The sequence below is a fragment of the Mustelus asterias genome, chromosome 25, assembly GCF_964213995.1.
Source record: "Mustelus asterias chromosome 25, sMusAst1.hap1.1, whole genome shotgun sequence".
NCBI classification, from domain to species: Eukaryota; Metazoa; Chordata; class Chondrichthyes; order Carcharhiniformes; family Triakidae; genus Mustelus; species Mustelus asterias.
The window spans coordinates 2,411,063-2,431,278 of record NC_135825.1 but is presented as its reverse complement, the minus strand read 5'-3'; the positions used below and the strand labels follow the sequence as shown (position 1 = coordinate 2,431,278).

At 49.6% G+C, this 20,216-nt stretch overlaps 1 protein-coding gene across 6 annotated transcripts in view; it reads left to right on the top strand.

Annotated features, from left to right (window-relative positions):
- tfeb (transcription factor EB) overlaps nt 1-20,216 on the top strand; it is a 250,656-nt gene that overhangs the window by 67,498 nt on the left and 162,942 nt on the right. For all 6 annotated transcript variants that reach the window (XM_078241980.1, XM_078241979.1, XM_078241978.1 and 3 more), the window contains 3 exons: nt 12,139-12,387; nt 17,654-17,911; nt 18,759-18,854. In XM_078241980.1, coding sequence (XP_078098106.1) covers nt 12,181-12,387; nt 17,654-17,911; nt 18,759-18,854 — 561 coding nt within the window. In that variant the 5' untranslated portion in view covers nt 12,139-12,180. The remainder of the gene's footprint in view (nt 1-12,138; nt 12,388-17,653; nt 17,912-18,758; nt 18,855-20,216) is intronic.

The following is a 20,216-nucleotide window of genomic DNA, read 5'->3' as shown; positions in this document are numbered from 1 at the left end:
AAATTCTCCCTCAGCGTACCCGAACAGGCACTGGGGTGTGGCGACTGGGGGATTTTCACAGTAACTTCATTGCAGTGTTAATGTAAGCCTACTTGTGACACTAATAACTAAACTTTAAAAAGGGAGCCCAATGCCAGATTCTGAGCTTGGAATCTCATTAATTATCTCCAGTGAATTCCCGTCTGAATCACCTGGTGGGCTGGCAGCTGATTCGTCAGCCCGCTCTCAGCTGGCGGGTTCAAAGGTCCCAGTGCCCTATTTAAACACCAGTTCAGCACTCATATCACTCTCTCCAGCCCACCTGTCTTCAGGAGACCCTCCAACATGTCAGGGAACCCAAGGAGCAAGTGGCCTCAGTAAGAAGTAGTAGTAGTAGGCTTACCCCAGTCCAACGCCGGCATCTCCACATCATCTCAGTAAGAGGGCCATGCCAGCTGTCATTGCCAGGGCCCTCGAGGCTTGGGCTCACAGACATGTTCTCTACCCCAGGGATGGCTCAAGAAAACACTCAACCTCACTTCTTCAGCCGAGGAGGCCATTGCCCAGGAGGTCAGCATAGCTGGCACCTGCCCACGAAGCTCCAGATAGTACAGGAAATAGATGAATGATCTAATCCGCTCCGCCAGGGTAAATCCTCTTTCAATTTCCTCCACTATCAAACTCTCAGCATGGCATCATGCACTGATGTGGAGATGCCGGCGTTGGACTGAGGTGGACACAGTAAGAAGTCTCACAACACCAGGTTAAACTCCAACAGGTTTATTTGGTAGCACGAGCTTTCGGAGTGTTACTCCTTCTTCAGCTAAGTGAGGAGTTGTGTTCACAAACTGGGCATATACAGACACAAATTTACAAGATAATGGTTGGAATGCGAGTCTTCTGCACTCATGAGGACGGCCTCAACCAGGATCTTGGGTTCATGTCACACTATCTGTAACCCCCACGACTTGCCTAGGCTTGCAAAATCTCACTAACTGTCTTGGCTGCAGACAATGCACACCTCTTTAACCTGTGCTTAACCCTCTCTCCACTCACATTGTCTGTACCTTTAAGACTTGATTACCTGTAAAGACTCACATTCCAACCATTATCTTGTAAATTGAGTTTGTGTCTGTATATGCCCTGTTTGTGAACTCAACTCCTCACTCACCTGAAGAAGGAGCGAGACTCCGAAAGCTCGTGCTACCAGATAAACCTGTTAGACTTTAATCTGGTGTTGTGAGACTTCTTACCAGCTACTTCACACAGGCCAAACTTATGCACAACATTGAGAGTGAACCCAGACTGGAGGAGAGATCGTGGCCCTCAGGAGGAGTTTGTTGTAGAGGTCGCCTGACTGATAGTGTCCCAAACCAAGACACACAGTTCGGGATGAGAACCCTACACTGGTTCACATTTTCTTCGGGCCATTGTTTGCCTCCTCACCTGGTGCGGGAAGCGAGTATTGACTCCCATTGCTGTTCTTTACGTTGACGGAGTGAGCGTGTTACCAGGACCCTAATGACCACAACTCTGATCCCAGTGAGACGTGACCTCTCGAGACCCAGGTGTAAATGCACAGTTGTTCTCTCAGCAATGTTTCAGCTATTCATTCAGAAGTCAGGAAATGGCTTGGAGGACGAGAGGAGATGCTTTCTGATCACCTGACTTAGTTATACTTCTCCTGGGACCTGTCAACTATTAATGCCTCCCACACCTTCCCTCTTCCATGGCAGCAGCATGCTCACGTTATCCCTCAGCATTCCCCAGGGCTTCCTGCACCTCCTCATCTTTATCTTCCCAGGGGGGGGGGTTCCTCCTCCCTCAGTTCACCCTCTGACAGGGCCTCACCTCTCTGCATTGCCAGATGTGAAGGACACAGCAAACCCTCTGCGGTGTATATTGCAGAGACCACCTGAGTGGTCCCAGCATCTGAAACGCATCTTCAGCAGTCCCATGGGCTGCTGTATAAGGGAGTGTGGGGTGATGTGGGAACCTTTCCTTGGCAGGAGCCCCAGGGCGACCCACCAGAGTGAAGAGCTCGTGTTAAAGTGGGTAACCCTTACCCCCAACAATCATCCGTGCAGACTTCCTGACCTCCCCAAAGATCCCAGGCATCTGGGAGTGATTGAAGGTGTTGGAGTCATGACATTTCCAGGGAACCACACACATGTGCAGGATTTGCTTTCGATGGGCACACACCAACTACACGTTGATGGAATGGAAAATTTTGCGATTAATGAACATCACAGGCTGCTGCCAAGGAGTTTGTAGAGCCACATGGATGCAGTCTATTGCTCCCTGCAATCTTGGGAATGTCGAGATATCTGTGATGTCCGTGCGTCTGGCTGTCCTCATCCAGAGCAAAGTTACATAATGATGGCCGCTCTGAAAAAGGCATTGGTTACCCTCTGAATGCACCATTGTATTGCCAACTGAGAAATGCCGTATCGGTCCCCAGCTGCTCCCTGGAAAGACCCAGCAGCAAATAAATTGTATGTTGCTGGCAAATGGCAGGAGGAAACCTCAAAACCCACATGGCATCAGGTCTTTGCAGAGGATGTGGAATGTGTGGCAGACCAGATCCCACCCTTACCTTGCACTGCCTTAAACTTGGGTAGAAAAGACACTCCCATTAAAAGCTCAGAATTAGAATCCTGGCTTACTGTTGCTTCCTGGTCAACGGGTTCTGAGCCCCGAATAATTGACCTGGATCCTGCCCACTGTAGTGGCACCAACAAGTGAGTGGGTGTCCCAAGGGGGAGCCCAATTAGCGCCCCTCCCACACTTCATCGTCTCCTTCCCAGACAAAACCAATCTGACTTTCCACTTCATTTTACCTTTGTGTTTTTTATTGTAATTTACGGGGACTCCCCCGACATTAACTTCACAAACTCCCACAATGTAACAAGTCTTTGGAGGCAGACATCCCTTCACCAAAATCCCTTTATTTACAAACTCTAATAGCAGTACACAGGGTGCTAGCAGTTGACCTTCGGGGTGGGGGGGGGGCGGGGATTAGGGGTTAGAGGAACTGACAGTCCCGGTTAAGTACAAGGCAAAGACTCCCTGATTGGCCCATCAATTGGATCCTTAATCAGGGAGCTCATAGGCCAACCGCAATGGCCTGATTGAAGTCATTACACGCAAGAAAGGCCATGTTGCTCTCACCTTGGAATCTGTGATGAACTGAGGTCAGCCTTGTGCACGCCACTCTTTATCAATTGAGTTTGAGACCAGCATAAGTTCCTGTTGGCGGGACACAAGAAAGGAATCCTGATGGGATTCTGGCATCCAGGTGTTTTAATGAGCATTCATTGGATGCAAATAAATGCAAATGCCATTCACACCACCAGCCAGTGGGGAGAGTGAGCCGCCATTAATCCGCTATTGGGAAAATTGTAACATGTCTTTACACTGCCGAGTTTCTGATTTATTGGCTGCCATTAGATTCCCCACTCCTGGTGTCACCAAACCCGCCATGGGGGGGGAGTAGAGGGGAGATTTCCACATCTTGTTCATGCAGCAAGTTGTTATCTGCGCTACACAACGTGAAAAGGTGTTGGAAGCAAATTCAATAGTAATGGAATTGGATGAATAGTTGGAGGCTGTGGAGAAAGAGCAGGGGAGAATGGGATAGCTCTTTAAAAGAGGTTGCATGGCACGATGGGCTGAATAGCCTCCTACTCTCCCATATGATTCTGTGATTTGATATCGGGAGATGATAGAATTCAGTTTGATCATCAATAGCTTCTTATTTACTTGTAAACCTGCAGGTCGGGGGTCTCCTATGATCTCTGAACCCCCAGTTATTTTGTCACAACCTCTTAACGGCACTGGTGTTCATTATGTTGAACTGATCCAGGGTGAAGCAGAACTTTGCTGGGATATTCACCCAGTAGTAATGTGCATTAGATTTGAGTGAAATAAGTTAATTAGCTTCCTTGCCAATGACAAGTATATGTTTGAATCAGTGTACATGAAGATGAACTTAACTTCAAAGATGTTTTAAGCCAATGTAATTTATCACTATTGATACTTTTACACCACTCAACCTTGCTCATTAGTAATCGAATTGATCCAATCAACTTATTGGAAATTAAAATTATCTACTGCCATTCCCTTCACCTTGCCCACTACGTGAACCCCCCCTGAGCTCCAACCCCATCCTAGTCCCAAACCTGTGGCTCTCTCTCTTCCATCTGGAATGTGCTGCCTGAAAGGGCAGTGAGAGTAATTTCAATAATAACTTTCAACAAGGAACTGGATAAATAACTGAAGTGGAAACATTCAGAGGGCTATGCGGAAAGAGCAGAAAGTAATTGAATGACTCTTAAAGAGCTAGCACAGGTGTCATGGGCTGAATGACCTCCTCCGGTGCTACAATTCCATTTTGAAGCTCATTGATTTCATCTTTATTTCCTGTTTCCTTGATCCTATTCCAGCTGAACTGTGGGGCACTCACCTTTCCCCCCTGACCTTTACACTGCCTGACGTAAGCATTCTCTCCCCATGGGGACTATCTCCCTCCCTCTTTTATCAAAATCTCTCTATAATCATAGAATCTACACAGTGCAGAAGGAGGCCATTTGACCCATTGAGTCTGCACCGACAACCATCCCTCCAAGGCCCTATCCCCATAACCCCATGTATTTACCCCGCCACTCCCCCTGACACTGAGGGGCAATGTGGCATGGCCAATGCACCTAACCAGCACACATCTTTGAACTGTGGGAGGAAACCAGAGCACCCAGAGAGATCCATGCAGACATGGGGAGAACGGGCAAACACAGACAGACACCCAAGGCTGGAGTTGAACCCGGGTCCCTGGTGCTGAGAGTCAGCAGTGCTAACCACTGTGCTACCTTGCCGCCCTTTCCCAGTTTCCATAATCCATACTCTATCCTGGCAGCTAAGCTCAATTTCCAGCTTTTCTTTTCTCTCCAAAGTTCTTGAACACGGTGTCCATGGGAAATAGGAGCAGGTGTGGACCACTTGCCCCTTTGAGGCTACTCCATCATTCAATCCAAACATCAACATTGACTCCACTCTTCGATCCCTAGATCCATTCATTCCAAAACCTATCTCAGCCTTGAATACACAGGGTTGTATTTCCCAAAACTCAAACTCCCACCTTTCCTCAGCTCTGTCTGAATTTTCCGAATCCCTGAAGTGGGATTAACCAGAGTCAGGAACGAGATTCTCTGAATCCGCGACTGCAATGTTTATCCTCCCTCAATCTTTCAGCAGTTTTTGGCATGCTGATGTTTTGTGTGAAAGCTGATATATCAGTAAAAGTTCTGAAGATGAAGACACAAAACACGTGGTCACGAATTGATGCACATCCACCTTGCAGATGTACAGATCCCATGTACGGATCCCATGTACGGATCCCATGTACGGATCCTATGTACAGATCCTATGGAACACTATGCTTCGTAACACAGTTGTTCCGCTGTTGAGGTGGGTCGGGAATGATGGTGCTAAGATCCCACCTATCAGGAATGCATCTTATTTGTCTGTTTAACTCAATGTTCCATAATGGTAGCTGAAAATAAACACAGACCGCAATGTTACCACCGTTCACACTGGTGGGATTCTCGGAGATTTGACTGGGCACTAGATTCTCCAGCCCCGCTGCAGCAGGAATGTGGTGTGAACAGCCGGTAAGATCTCGACGGTAGAAAACAAGAGAAATCCCCTTTATGTCCCCACTGAGTCTCACTGAACAGGTGTCAGCTGTGGCTCACTGGGGAGCAGTCTTGCCTCTGAGTCAGAGGATTATGGGTTCAAGTCCTCCTCTAGACACTCGAGATGATCATTCAGCCTTGACGCGGCAGTGGAGGACTGAGAGGGTGAACTGAGGCTGCATCCACCCTCTTGATTGGATCTCAGTGATGTCCAGGTGGCTATGGGAAGAGCAGGAGAGGAGTGTTTGATATTAAATACCAGGGTAAAGTATGAGTGAGGAAGATGTGTGGCAGCGTAATGGGAGTGGGCCTGTTGCTTACTTTGCCCTTAAACTTTGTGCAATGATGATGTAGTTTTGTTGCAGAAGGCAGCCAGTTCATGTTGAACAGAATCAAAAAGGGGAACGGGTTGGCGAGGTTATAAAAATACAACCTGTGGTTTGCTTACATTTCCCCTGTGCAATAACCCTTTCGCTGTGTGGAATCGGTTTGTGTGGGATGCACTGACTAAACACTAACTACCCACTCACGTTTGTCACTCTGGACTTCATTTACATATTGCACCGATCCTCTGCCTCTGGGGTCCCAGATGCAAAATTATAAATACCACAAAGAAGAAAGACTTTATTCCTGAGCATTTATCCCTTGCTTGGAGTCCAGTCAGTAATGGCTGCCTCCAAAACCCCACCAGACTGATTGGTCTCTGTGTCTGGACAGAGACAGTGAGTGACAAGGGGCAGTCAGCAGGAGAGAATCTGTCCAGACTGAGCATCTCTGTGTCCAGACTGACCGTCACTGTGTCCAAACTGACCATCACTGCCCAGACTGACCATCACTGTGTCCAGACTGACCATCACTGCCCAGACCGACTGTAACTACCTGGACTGACCATCACTGCTCAGACTGACCATCTATGCCCAGACTTACCATCACTGTCCAGGCTGACCGTCTCTGTCCAGACTGACCATCACTGTCCAGACTGACCATCCCTGTCCAGACTGACCATCACTGTCCAGACTAACCGTCTCTGTTCAGACTGATTATCACTGTTCAGACTGACCATCTCTGTCCAGACTGACCATCGCTGCCCAGATTGACCGTCACTACCCAGCCTGACCATCACTGTGTCCAGACTGACCATCAGTGCCCAGCCTGACCATCACTGTGTCCAGACTGACCATCTCTGTCCAGTCTGACCACCACTGTGTCCACACTGACCATCACTCCCCAGACTGACCATCACTGTATCCAGACTGACCATCACTCTCCAGACTGACCATCACTGTCCAGACTGGCTGTCACTGTCCAGACTGACCACCACTGCCCAGACTGACCATCACTGCCCAGACTGACCATCACTGTGTCCAGACCGACCGTCACACCCCAGACTGACCGTCACTGTGCCCAGACTGACTGTCACTATGCAGACTGACCATCTCTGCCCAGACTGACCATCACAGCCCAGACTGAGCGTCAATGCCCAGACTGAGCGTCAATGCCCAGACTGACTGTCACTGTCCAGACTGACCATCACTGCCCAGTCTGACCGTCACAGTGTCCAGACTGACAGTCACTACCCAGACTGACCATCACAGCCCAGACTGACCCATCACGCTGTCCAGACTGACCATCACTACCCAGACTGACCATCATTGTGTCCAGACTGACCATCACTGTCCAGATTGACCGTCACTGTGTCCAGCCTGACCGTCACTGTGTCCAGCCTGACCGTCTCTGCCCAGACTGACCATCACTGTGTCCAGACTGACCTTCTCTGTCCAGAGTGACCATCACGTTTCAGACTGACCATCACAGTTCAGACTGACCATCACTGCCCAGCCTGACTGTCACTGCCCAGCCTAACCATCACTGTGTCCAGACTGACCATCTCTGTCCAGTCTGACCATCACTGCCCAGACTGACCATCACTGCCCAGCCTGACCATCACTGAGTCCAGACTGACCATCTCTGCCCAGACTGACCATCACAGCTCAGACTGATCGTCAATGCCCAGACTGACCGTCAATGCCCAGACTGACTGTCACTGTCCAGACTGACCATCACGACCCAGACTGACTGCCACTGTGTTCAGCCTGACCATCACTGTCCAGACTGACCATCATTGCCCAGACTGACCATCATTGCCCAGCCTGACTGTTACTCCCCAGACTGACCGTCATTGCCCAGCCTGACTGTCACTCCCCAGACTGACCATCACTGCCCAGCCTGTCACTCCCCAGACTGACCATCATTGCCCAGCCTGACTGTTACTCCCCAGACTGACCATCATTGCCCAGCCTGACTGTTACTCCCCAGACTGACCATCATTGCCCAGCCTGACTGTCACTCCCCAGACTGACCATCATTGCCCAGCCTGACTGTCACTCCCCAGACTGACCGTCATTGCCCAGCCTGACTGTCACTCCCCAGACTGACCGTCATTGCCCTGCCTGACTGACACTCCCCAGACTGACCGTCACTGTCCAGACTGACCGTCACTGTCCAGACTGACCGTCACTGTGCAGCATCCACACAGCAGTGATACGGAGCTGCAGAATTGAGTGATTTCCCTTTGAACCCAGTCAAAGGCCAGTTGGAATTTGTGGTCGTCCAAAGCTCTGCTCCCGTATCCCGAGTCACACTCAGTCCACTTGCTCCACAAACCACTGCGTGAATTTAAGATTCATATCCGTGTTTTCAAATACCTCCATGGTCTGGCACCTCCCTATTTCTATCAACACCGACAGAACCATAGCCCTATGAGATCATAGTGCTCTTTAATTCTGGACTAGAATGCTGGGGTACAGTACTGGTGGGGATGGGGCTGTCACTGTATAACACTGGGGTACAGTACTGGTGGGGATGGGTCTGTCACTGTATAACACTGGGGTACAGTACTGGTGGGGACGGGTCTGTCACTGTATAACACTGGGGGACAGTACTGGTGGGGATGGGGCTGTCACTGTATAACACTGGGGTACAGTACTGGTGGGGACGGGTCTGTCACTGTATAACACTGGGGTACAGTACTGTGAGGATGGGTCTGTCACTGTATAACACTGGGGTACAGTACTGGTGGGGACGGGTCTGTCACTGTATAACACTGGGGTACAGTACTGGTGGGGACAGGTCTGTCACTGTATAACAGTGGGGTACCACGCTGGTGGGGATGTGTCTGTCACTGTATAACACTGGGGTACAGTACTGGTGGGGACAGATCTGTCACTGTATAACACTGGGGTACAACGCTGGTGGGGATGAGTCTCGCTGTATAACACTGGGGTACAGTACTGGTGGGGACGGGTCTGTCACTGTATAACACTGGGGGACAGTACTGGTGGGGACGGGTCTGTCACTGTATAATACTGGGGTACAGTACTGGTGGGGACGGGGATGTCAGTGTATAACACTGGAGTATGGTACTGGTGGGGATGGGTATGTCACTGTATAACACTGGGTACAGTACTGTGAGGATGGGTCTGTCACTGTATAACACTGGGGTATGGTACTGGTGGGGATGGGTCTGTCACTGTATAACACTGGGGTACAGTACTGGTGGGGACGTGTCTGTCACTGTATAATACTGAGGTACGGTACTGGTGGGGACGGGTTTGTCACAGTATAACACTGGGGTACAGTACTGGTGGGGACGGGTCTGTCACTGTATAACACTGGGTACAGGACTGGTGGGGATGGGTCTGTCACTGTATAACACTGGGGTACAGTACTGGTGGGGATGGGGCTGTCACTGTATAACACTGGAGTACAGTACTGGTGGGGACGGGTCTGTCACTGTATAACACTGGGGTACAGTACTGGTGGGGACGGGTCTATCACTGTATAACACTGGGGTACAGTACTGGTGGGGACGGGTCTGTCACTGTATTACACTGGGGTACAGTACTGGTGGGGACGGGTCTGTCACTGTATAACAACTAGCGTACAGTACTGTGAGGATGGGTCTGTCACTGTATAACACTGGGGTACAGTACTGGTGGGGACGGGTCTGTCACTGTATAACACTGGGGTACAGTACTGGTGTGGACAGCTCTGTCACTGTATAACACTGGGGTACAGTACTGGTGGGGACGGGTCTGTCACTGTATAACACTGGGTACAGGACTGGTGGGGATGGGTCTGTCACTGTATAACACTGGGGTACAGTACTGGTGGGGATGGGGCTGTCACTGTATAACACTGGAGTACAGTACTGGTGGGGACGGGTCTGTCACTGTATAACACTGGGGTACAGTACTGGTGGGGACGGGTCTATCACTGTATAACACTGGGGTACAGTACTGGTGGGGACGGGTCTGTCACTGTATTACACTGGGGTACAGTACTGGTGGGGACGGGTCTGTCACTGTATAACAACTAGCGTACAGTACTGTGAGGATGGGTCTGTCACTGTATAACACTGGGGTACAGTACTGGTGGGGACGGGTCTGTCACTGTATAACACTGGGGTACAGTACTGGTGTGGACAGCTCTGTCACTGTATAACACTGGGGTACAGTACTGGTGGGGACGGGTCTGTCACTGTATAACACTGGGGTGCAGCGCTGGTGGGGATGTGTCTGTCACTGTATAACACTGGGGTACAACACTGGTGGGGACGAGTCTCACTGTATAACAGTGGGGTACAGTACTGGTGGGGACGGGACTGTCACTGTATAACACTGGGGTACAGTGCTGGTGGGGACGAGTCTCACTGTATAACAGTGGGGTACAGTACTGGTGGGGACGGGACTGTCACTGTATAACACTGGGGTACAACACTGGTGGGGACGAGTCTCACTGTATAACAGTGGGGTACAGTACTGGTGGGGACGGGACTGTCACTGTATAACACTGGGGTACAGTACTGATGGGGACGGGTCTATCACAGTATAATAAGGGTACCGTACGGGGACGAGGCTGTGACTGTATAACACTGGGGTACAGTACTGGTGGGGACGGGTTTGTCACTGTATAACACTGGGGTACAGTACTGGTGGGGACGGGTTTGTCACTGTATAACACTGGGGTACAGTACTGGTGGGGACAGGGCTGTCACTGAACCGCTCGCATTTCTGTTGATTTGAATTGTGCAGATTCTGTTGAGGCTCCAGAATCGAGCCTGAGGAAGCCAATCATCTTCTTGAGCTCATTGTGTTTGGGAAGGAGCCTGGGGCAGGAGCAAACTTATAAACAATAAAGCATGTCAACATTTAGCATCTAATTGAGAAGTCAGTTGTTGGGATTGTTCCTGTGGAAAGGATGCTTCATTAGCCATCGCTGGAACTTCCTGCCAATCCATCCATTTCTGGTGACTGCCACATGTAGACTCGTGGTTCACTGTGTCCGCCTGGCTCCGAATCATATTAATCACAACCTTCAGACTTGATCTGATCTGAGATTTCTTGTTGAGGAATTGATGTAACTTGAGCAGCTAACAGCAGGATGTCCAATCTGTCTCTCCCCCAACTCCCTCTCTCTTTCTCTCTCTCCCTCCCCACCCCTTCTCTCTTCCCCCTCTTGTTCTCTGTCCCCTCTCATTCCTGCTCTCTCTCTCTCTCTTCCCCCCTTATTCTATCTCTCCCTTCTCGTTCTCTCTCTTCCCACCCAACTCTCACTCCTGCCCCCCAATTTCTCTCTCTCTGCCCCATTCGCTCTCTCCCCCGCTCTTGGTCTCTTCCCCGGCTTGTTCCTCCCCACCTTGCTGTCTCTTTCTCTCTGTCTTCAGAGTTTCTTTGCTATGTAGCAGGCAGGTATCTAGAATGGGGAATGCGTCACCACAATACGAATTTGAACCTCAATACTTGTTGTACTTTTAAAATGTTTGTTTACATGTATTGGTCAGTTGCCATGAGAACAGAAGGAAAGAGGCTTTTTGCTGAGAATGCTTTGATAGATCTTCTTGGCAAGGCCTGGATAAAGTGGACATGGAGAGGATGTTTCCACTCGTAGGAAAAGCTAGAACCAGAGGGCACAACCTCAGGCTAAAGGGACGATCCTTTAAAACAGAGATGAGGAGGAATTTCTTCAGCCAGAGAGTGGCGAATCTGTGGAACTCTTTGCCGTAGAAGGCTGTGGAGGCCAGGTCATTGAGTGTCTTGAAGACAGAGATAGATAGGTTCTTGATTAATAAGGGGATCAAGAGTTATGGGGAAAAGGCAGGAGAATGGGGATGAGTAAAATATCAGCCATGATTGAATGGCGGAGCAGACTCGATGGGCCGAGTGGCCTAATTCTGCTCCTATGTCTTATGGTCTTAGGCTTACTGGGCTGGGTTCACAGATCAATGGGTGAACCAAATCGTTGGGGTGATGGAGGAGGGGGAGGAGGAGGGAGTGGGCAAGGGGAGGGAAAGGAGAGAGGAGGGTAGATGGAGTGAGAGTTTGGAGGAGAGGGAGCAGTGAGGGAGGGGGTGTCAACATCTCTCTGTGTGACGTCTTTCTGATGAGATATTTGTCTGAATATTTTGCAGTGATTGATTTTTGACGGCGAGCTGAGAGACGTGACTGGGGGCATGGCAATGTCGTCACGCACCGGACTGCGCATGCAGCTAATGCGGGAACAGTTGCAGCAGGAGGAGCAGCGAGAGAGGGAGCAGCAGCAACAGGCAGCATTGCATTACATGCAGCAACGCATGGCGGTTACTGCCACACCTGCCATCAACGTTACCAACTCTGCTTCCTACCAGCCTCGGCCACAGGTTCCTGTTGAGGTTCTAAAGGTACCATTCAATCTCCAACTGTCATCTCTTTCTTCAAGACACAGCACCCATGGCACTGTGGCGAGCAGGATGTGGGTGCAATTAAACTTGAATGTGTCCACCCCGTCTCTGACTTCCTTCCCCCCCGATTCATTTCCCAGCTCCCCCTCCTTCCTCTCTCTCATTTTCACTCATTCCTTCTTACCCTCCTCTTTTGTCTTGGCACAGTGGTTAGCACTTCTGCCTCACAGCGTCAAGGACCTGGGTTCAATTCTCGGCTTGAGTCACTGTCTGTGTGGAGTCTGCATGTTCTCCCCGTGTCTGCGTGGGTTTCCTCCGGGTGCTCCGGTTTCCTCCCACTGTCTGAAAGACGTGCTGGTTAGGTTCATTGGCCCGAACAGGCGCTGGAGTGTGGCGACTAGGGGAATTTCACAGTAACCTCGTTGCAGTGTTAATGTAAGCCTTACCTGTGACTAATAAATAAATAATAAAATAATAATAAATAAACCCAGGTTCAATTCCAGCCTTGGGTAACTCTCTGTGCAGAGTTTGTGCATCCTCCCCGTGTCTGCACGGGTTTCCTCCGGGTGCTCCGGTTTCCTCCCACACACCAAAGGTTAGGTGGATTGGCCATTGTAAATTGTTCCTTCGTGTCCCAAGATGTGTAGGTTAAGGGGATTAGCGGGGTAAATGCATGGGGTTATGGGGCTAGGGCCTGAGTAAGATGCTCTGTTGAAGGACCGGTGTAAACTTGATGGGCCAAATGGCCTTCTTCTGCACTGTAGGGATCCTGTGATCCTCTCTCCCTCCACCCTCTCCTCATTCCCTCCTTTTCTTTCTCCTTCTCCATCCCTGCCCCCTCTCACTCCGTCTCTTCCTCCCTCCCCCACCCCTCATTGAAACTGCTTTGAGACTGACTGACCAATAAATGTGGAGTAGGAATGGAAATACACAACATGGAGGCGTCTGCGAGGGAGGAAAAGGAGCTCAGGTCTGTGGGTGGGCGGTGTTGGAAAGGCTGGTGTTGGTGCTGCTGCAGAGATAGGTGTGATTCTGGTGTTGACTGAGTTATCGCACACTGTCAGTACTACAGCTGCCTTTCCTCATTGTGTCTCCCAGAAACATCTCAAATACTTGCTGTGAAATACTATTGCTGTTGCAGGGTGGGCAAACACAGCAGTGCACAGCAAGGGTGTACAAACAGCCGCACGGGCAGTGTGTTTTATTTTGGCTTTGTTTGAGGGAGCAGTGTTAGGCCAGGACTTTGGGGGAACAAACTTTCTGTTTATCTGTGGGTCTCTTCACATTCCCGTGTTTAGGCAAGACAATCTTTCAGCTCAGGACAGTACCTCTGACATTTCAGCATTCCCTCACCCACAGAGGAGTCTGCCTGGGTTATCGAGCAGCTATCTGTTTGGAAAAGAACTCAGTCTTACCACGTGGAGAGCAGTTCTGAGATTCAACCGTGAATGTTTAACACTAAACGAGAAAGAGTGCAGAAAAGATTTACTAGGATGCTACCAGGACTTGATGGTTTGAGTTATAAGGACAGGCTGGATAGACTGGGACACTTTTCTCTGGTGCGTAGAAAGCTTAGGGGTGACCTTATGGAGGTCTATAAAATAATGAGGGGCATAGATCAGCTAGATAGTCAACATCTTATCCCAAAGGTAGGGGAGTGTAAAACTAGAGGGCATGGGTTTAAGGTGAGAGGGGAGAGATACAAAAGGGTCCAGAGGGGTAATTCTTTCCACACAGAGGGTGGTGAGTGTCTGGAACAAGCTGCCAGAGGTAGTAGTAGAGGCGGGTACAATTTTGTCTTTTAAAAAGCATTTAGACGGTTCCATGGGTAAGATGGGTATAGAGGGATGTGGGCTAAATGCGGGCAATTGGGACTAGCTCAGTGGTGAAAACTGGGTGGCATGGACAAGTTGGGCCGAAGGGCCTGTTTCCATGCTGTAAACCTCTATGATTCTATGACTGAGAGGGGATGAAAAAAAGATAGGACTTGTGTTTGAGGTGATATCTGAGAAGGTGTCACAGCTTCAACTCTGACCTTCTGAACTGTAACACATGGAATGTTGTGCTGCAGATCCGGCGAGCGCGCAGTAAGGATTTGGATCAGGAATGGTGGTGATTCGATTTCCGTCTGTCCCCTCACTGCTTGTTTGCATCAATCCAGAAACTCACATGTCATTACTTTAGGTCCGTTTATAATCCCAGATCCAATGATCCATTTTCCTCTCTCCCATCTTCCCCTGAAATCGTGTTCAACTGGATAAAGGATAAACAAGGGAAAGTTAGCGTGGGAAATCAAACTGCCAGTCAATGATTAACCCACTCGACATCAGGGGACGCTGGTTAGGGGGGCAGTTAAATTGCCCAGGTTTTTTGACACGGCCAGGTGGTGCTGGGAACTCAACATTCTGGACCTTTAGTTTCTCAGTGGGGTTCATCAGCTGATTTCCTGAGCATCATGGGTTTCTAATTTACCTTTGTCCCCTCTTTAAACTACCCTCAGCAAACACTCCCAGGACAGGTACAGCACGGGATTAGATACAGAGTAAAGCTCCCTCTACACTGTCCCCATCAAACACCCCCAGGACAGGTACAGCACGGGGTTAGATACAGAGTAAAGCTCCCTCTACACTGCCCCCATCAAATACTCCCAGGACAGGTACAGCACGGGGTTAGGTACAGAGTAAAGCTCCCTCTACACTGTCCCCATCAAACACCCCCAGGACAGGTACAGCACGGGATTAGATACAGAGTAAAGCTCCCTCTACACTGTCCCCATCCAACACTCCCAGGACAGGTACAGCACGGGATTAGATCCAGAGTAAAGCACCCTCTACACTGTCCCCATCAAACACTCCCAGGACAGGTACAGCACGGGATTAGATCCAGAGTAAAGCTCCCTCCACGCTGCCCTCATCAAACACAGTTAGAAGTTTAACAACACCAGGTTAAAGTCCAACTGGTGTTGTTAAACTTCTTACTGTGTTTACCCCAGTCCAACGCCGGCATCTCCACATCATCAAACACTCCCAGGACAGGTACAGCACGGGTTAGATACAGAGTAAGGCTCTCTCTACAGTGTCCCCATCAAATACTCCCAGGACAGGAACACAGCGTTAGATACAGAGTAAAGCTCCCTCTACACTGCCCCCATCAAACACTCCCAGGACAGGTACAGCACGGGGTTAGATACAGAGTAAAGCTCCCTCTACACTGTCCCCATCAAACACTCCCAGGACAGGTACAGCACGGGGTTAGATACAGAGTAAAGCTCCCTCTACACTGTCTCCCACAATATTCTTCTCTTTCTATTGGGAACCCTGCCTTGCTGAATCAGTGAGATATTGAAAATGGGCAGTTTAACTCTTGGCTCTGAGTGGAGATGTGAAACCTCCTGCGTTGTGGTGCTGGCTGCACTCAGTTTCACTGAGAATCGGAGCGATTTTGCCGTGCTGTTTAGTTTGTTCTGTGTAAAGTCCTGATTCAGAGCGTTGCTCGCTGTGTAAAAGGTCGATGTGGGAGGAGGAAGAGATAGGCATGAGTTCCCGAAACAGGACAAAGCCACACTGAATGCCTTAATCTGACACTGACATTTGATTACAAAATGAAGAACTTTTGTGACCACAGAAATGTCTGGGGGAAGGGCTGTTCGAATTGCAATGAAGGAAGTTTGTGTTTGGAATTTTCTGTTGTGCAGTAACGTGTCTTTCTAACAAAGCACAGTCTCCCTCTCCATGATGCTGCTCATTTCGTTACTGTGAGCAGTAAAGAAGCTTTCTCTCCTTCCCTCCTCTACCCACCACCCTCATCCCCTCACCCTCTCATCGTCCATTCCCTATCACCCTGTCAGCGGTGGTTTAGTGCGCAGCACCCACTCCCTCATTTCAGAGGGTCAACACTGAGGGAGTGCCACACTGTCAGAGGGTCAACACTGAGGGAGTGCCGCACTGTCAGAGGGTCAGTACTGAGGGAGTGCCGCACTGTCAGAGGGTCAGTGCTGAGGGAGTGCCGCACTGTCAGAGGGTCAGTGCTGAGGGAGTGCCGCACTGTCAGAGGGTCAGTACTGAGGGAGTGCCGCACTGTCAGAGGGTCAGTGCTGAGGGAGTGCCACACTGTCAGAGGGTCAGTACAGAGGGAGTGCCGCACTGTCAGAGGGTCAGTGCTGAGGGAGTGCCGCACTGTCAGAGGGTCAGTGCTGAGGGAGTGCTGCACTGTCAGAGGGTCAGTACTGAGGGAGTGCCGCACTGTCAGAGGGTCAGTGCTGAGGGAGTGCCGCACTGTCAGAGGGTCAGTGCTGAGGGAGTGCCGCACTGTCAGAGGGTCAGTACTGAGGGAGTGCCGCACTGTCAGAGGGTCAGTGCTGAGGGAGTGCTGCACTGTCAGAGGGTCAGTGCTGAGGGAGTGCCGCACTGTCAGAGGGTCAGTGCTGAGGGAGTGCTGCACTGTCAGAGGGTCAGTGCTGAGGGAGTGCCGCACTGTCAGAGGGTCAGTACTGAGGGAGTGCCGCACTGTCAGAGGGTCAGTACTGAGGGAGTGCCACACCCTGCCCTTCTTTGGCAGTCCCACTATTCGGAAGATGGGTGCGGAGAACAAGAAAATCCAAGACTTAACAGAATGAGCACCAAGTGTGTCAAAGACGTCACTCGTGTTTTCTGGTTTGTGACCTGGGAAAGGTTATTGGTGCTGGAATAAAGGGACATGGCACCATGGGGGTTTGTTTAAGATGACCTTTGCAGCAAGGAGCCATGTCAGTCGTTCCATTCTCCCCAGGGCAGGCCTGTCGTTCAGGAGCTATTGCTTAGATTTCCCATTGTGGCCACCGCTGAGAGTTACCTGAGCTGGTGAAGCATTCGGGAATAGTGAGGAACACCTGGCCTGCTTCACCCTCAGTGAACCCCCCTGGGCAGCTTGCCCCCAGGGGTGCAAACTGCTTTCAATCCATGACTTGTGAGTGGTGGGGCCTGGGGTGGGTGTGGGTGTGGTGGGGCTGTATGTGGGTAGTGGGAGGAAGGTAGGGGTAGGGAGGGGGTGTGGAGTGGGGAGAGGTGGGTGGGGGTGGCGGAAGTGGGGGGGATTAAGTGGAAGGTTGGTGTTACCATTCCTGCTCTGCTGGAGCTCGCTTCCAGATATTCACCATTCTGAGCACTCAGACCTTCCAAGGAGTATTATTGAAGCAGGTGGTAATAGATAGACTGTCTGTCCAGAGCTTCCTCTCAGTTACTGCAAGTGAAACCTACTGACAGAAATACTTTTTTCCCTGTGCCTGCAGGTTGAGACTCACCTGGAGAATCCCACAAAGTACCACATCCAACAATCGCAGAGGCAGCAAGTGAAGCAATATCTATCCACCACTTTAGGCAACAAGTTTGCTGCACAGCCCCTGACGATGGGACACTCACACCCTGTGCAACCTTCAGCTGTCTCACCCGGCATGAGGAATGACCATGTGATATCCAGTTCTACTGGAAACAGTGCCCCAAACAGCCCCATGGCCATGCTCAACATTGGTTCGAATCCTGAACAAGAGGTAGGGGCTACACACCGTCTACAGAAGAAACAGAGAAACATAGAAGATAGGAGCAGGAGGAGGCCATTCGGCCCTTCGAGCTTGCTCCGCCATTCATTACGATATTGGCTGATCGTCCAACTCAATAGCCTAATCCTGCTTTCTCCCCATAACCTCTGATCCCATTCACCCCAAGTGCTATATCCAGCCGCCTCTTGAATACATTCAATGTTTTGGCATCAACTACTTCCTGTGGAAATGAATTCCACAGGCTCACCACTCTTTGGGTGAAGAAATGTCTCCTCACCTCCATTGTAAATGGTCTACCCTGAATCCTCAGACTGTGACCCCTGGTTCTGGACTCCCCCCACCATCAGGAACATCCTCCCTGCATCTACCCTGTCTAGTCCTGTTAGAATTTTATACGTCTCTATGAGATCCCCCCCTCATTCGTCTGAACTCCAGTGAAAACAATCCTAACCTAGTCAATCTCTCATACATCAGTCCCGCCATCCCCGGAATCAGCCTAGTAAACCATCGCTGCACTCCCTCGAGAGCAAGAACATCCTTCCTCAGAAAAGGAGACCAAAACTGCACACAATACTCTAAGGGGGGCCTCGCCAAGGCCCGGTATAATTGCAACAACACACCCCTGCTCCTGTACTCGAAACCTCTCGCAATGAAGGCCAACATACCATTTGCCTTCTTGAAAAAGAGACTTGTGTCCACTTTACCCATAGTCTGTGCGTTCTCCCCTGTCACACATGACTGGATAGGGTTTGATTGAGACAGAATTTGTGTTATTGATGTGGAGAGGATAGGCTGCAGTTACACTGACTCTCTCATTAACGACCCTGTCTGTTTCTAGATGGACAATGTAATTGACGATATAATTAGCCTCGAATCCAGTTACAATGATGATGTCCTCGGCTATACGGATCCTGCTCTACAAGCACCAAATACTGTAAGTTCTTGGAATGTTAACAAAGCCTCTGAAATGGGACTGGGAGGTTTGCACTTTGTAACAACTTGCAGACTGATTTGAGTTCCACCCTCTGCTGGGTTAACCATGAGGTGTATTTCCTCAATGTGAATGCTGTGGCACCGGTGAGGAATATTTTCAGCTAAATGTTCCGAGGGAGTGGAAATAGACACTTCCAGGCCCCCAGTCCAATCCTGTCATTAATGGATGCAGTTTCAACACTCATTCATTGGTCAATTCAGTGATTTCACCAGAAATTCCAGGTTGAATGGATGCTCAAGGAGATTGATCCGTTCCACTGGTTTATTGCCCAATCAGTGAAGGCGATGGTGTCTTTAATGATTGGTGAATGGGCATCTCCAAAGGTCGGGTAGAGGTTAATTGCCGTCCTTATCTCACAGTCACTGTTTTTGGCTTCGCAATGTTATTTCTTTGTTGGTTGATTCTCTCTCTGGTTGTGATTGGTTGTAACTTCATAATATGATAATTAAGGTAATCAGGAGTGAGTGACGCAGACCCTGAAGTGACAGATACAATTGGTGCAAAGTTTATTCCTCAACCGCTGGTGTCTTGCAGAGAGGGGCAGAAATTCTCTTGGTTTGATTTCAATCACACGTGGAGATCGTGAGCAAGCTAATGTGTTTGGATCTTGTAATTCTCTTTTTTCAGACCTGCAACCACACAGTACAAATTTTATATTAAAAAAAAAATATTGGCAAGAATAAAAAGATTTTCATCTCCCCGATTGTCCCCAGATATTCATAAGTTCATAAGATATAGGAGCAGAATTAGGCCATTTGGCCCATTGAGTCCATTCTGCCATTCGATCATGGCTGATATGCTCCTCATTCCCATTTTCCTGCCTTCTCCCCATAAACCTTCAACCCCATTACCAATTAAAAATCTGTCTAACTGCTCCTTAAATTTACTCACTGTCCCAGCATCCACCGCACTTTGGGGTAGCGAATTCCACAGATTCACAACCCTTTGGGAGAAGTAGTTTCTCCTCAACTCTGTTTTACCTTATCTACCCCTTATTCTAAGACGATGACCTCTCATCCTAGAATGCCCCACAAGTGGAAGCATCCGTTCCCTGTCTACTTTATCCATACCTTTTATCATCTTGTATACCTCAATTTGATCTCCCCTCGTTCTTCTAAATTCCAGAGTATAGGCCTAAACTGTTCAATCTTTCTTCATTTGACTTGATTTGATTTATTGTCAGATGTATTAACATACAGTGAAAAGTATTGTTTCTTGCGTGCTATATAGACAAAGCATACTGTTCATAGAGAAGGAAACGAGAGAGTGCAGAATGTAGTGTTACAGTCATAGTTACGATGC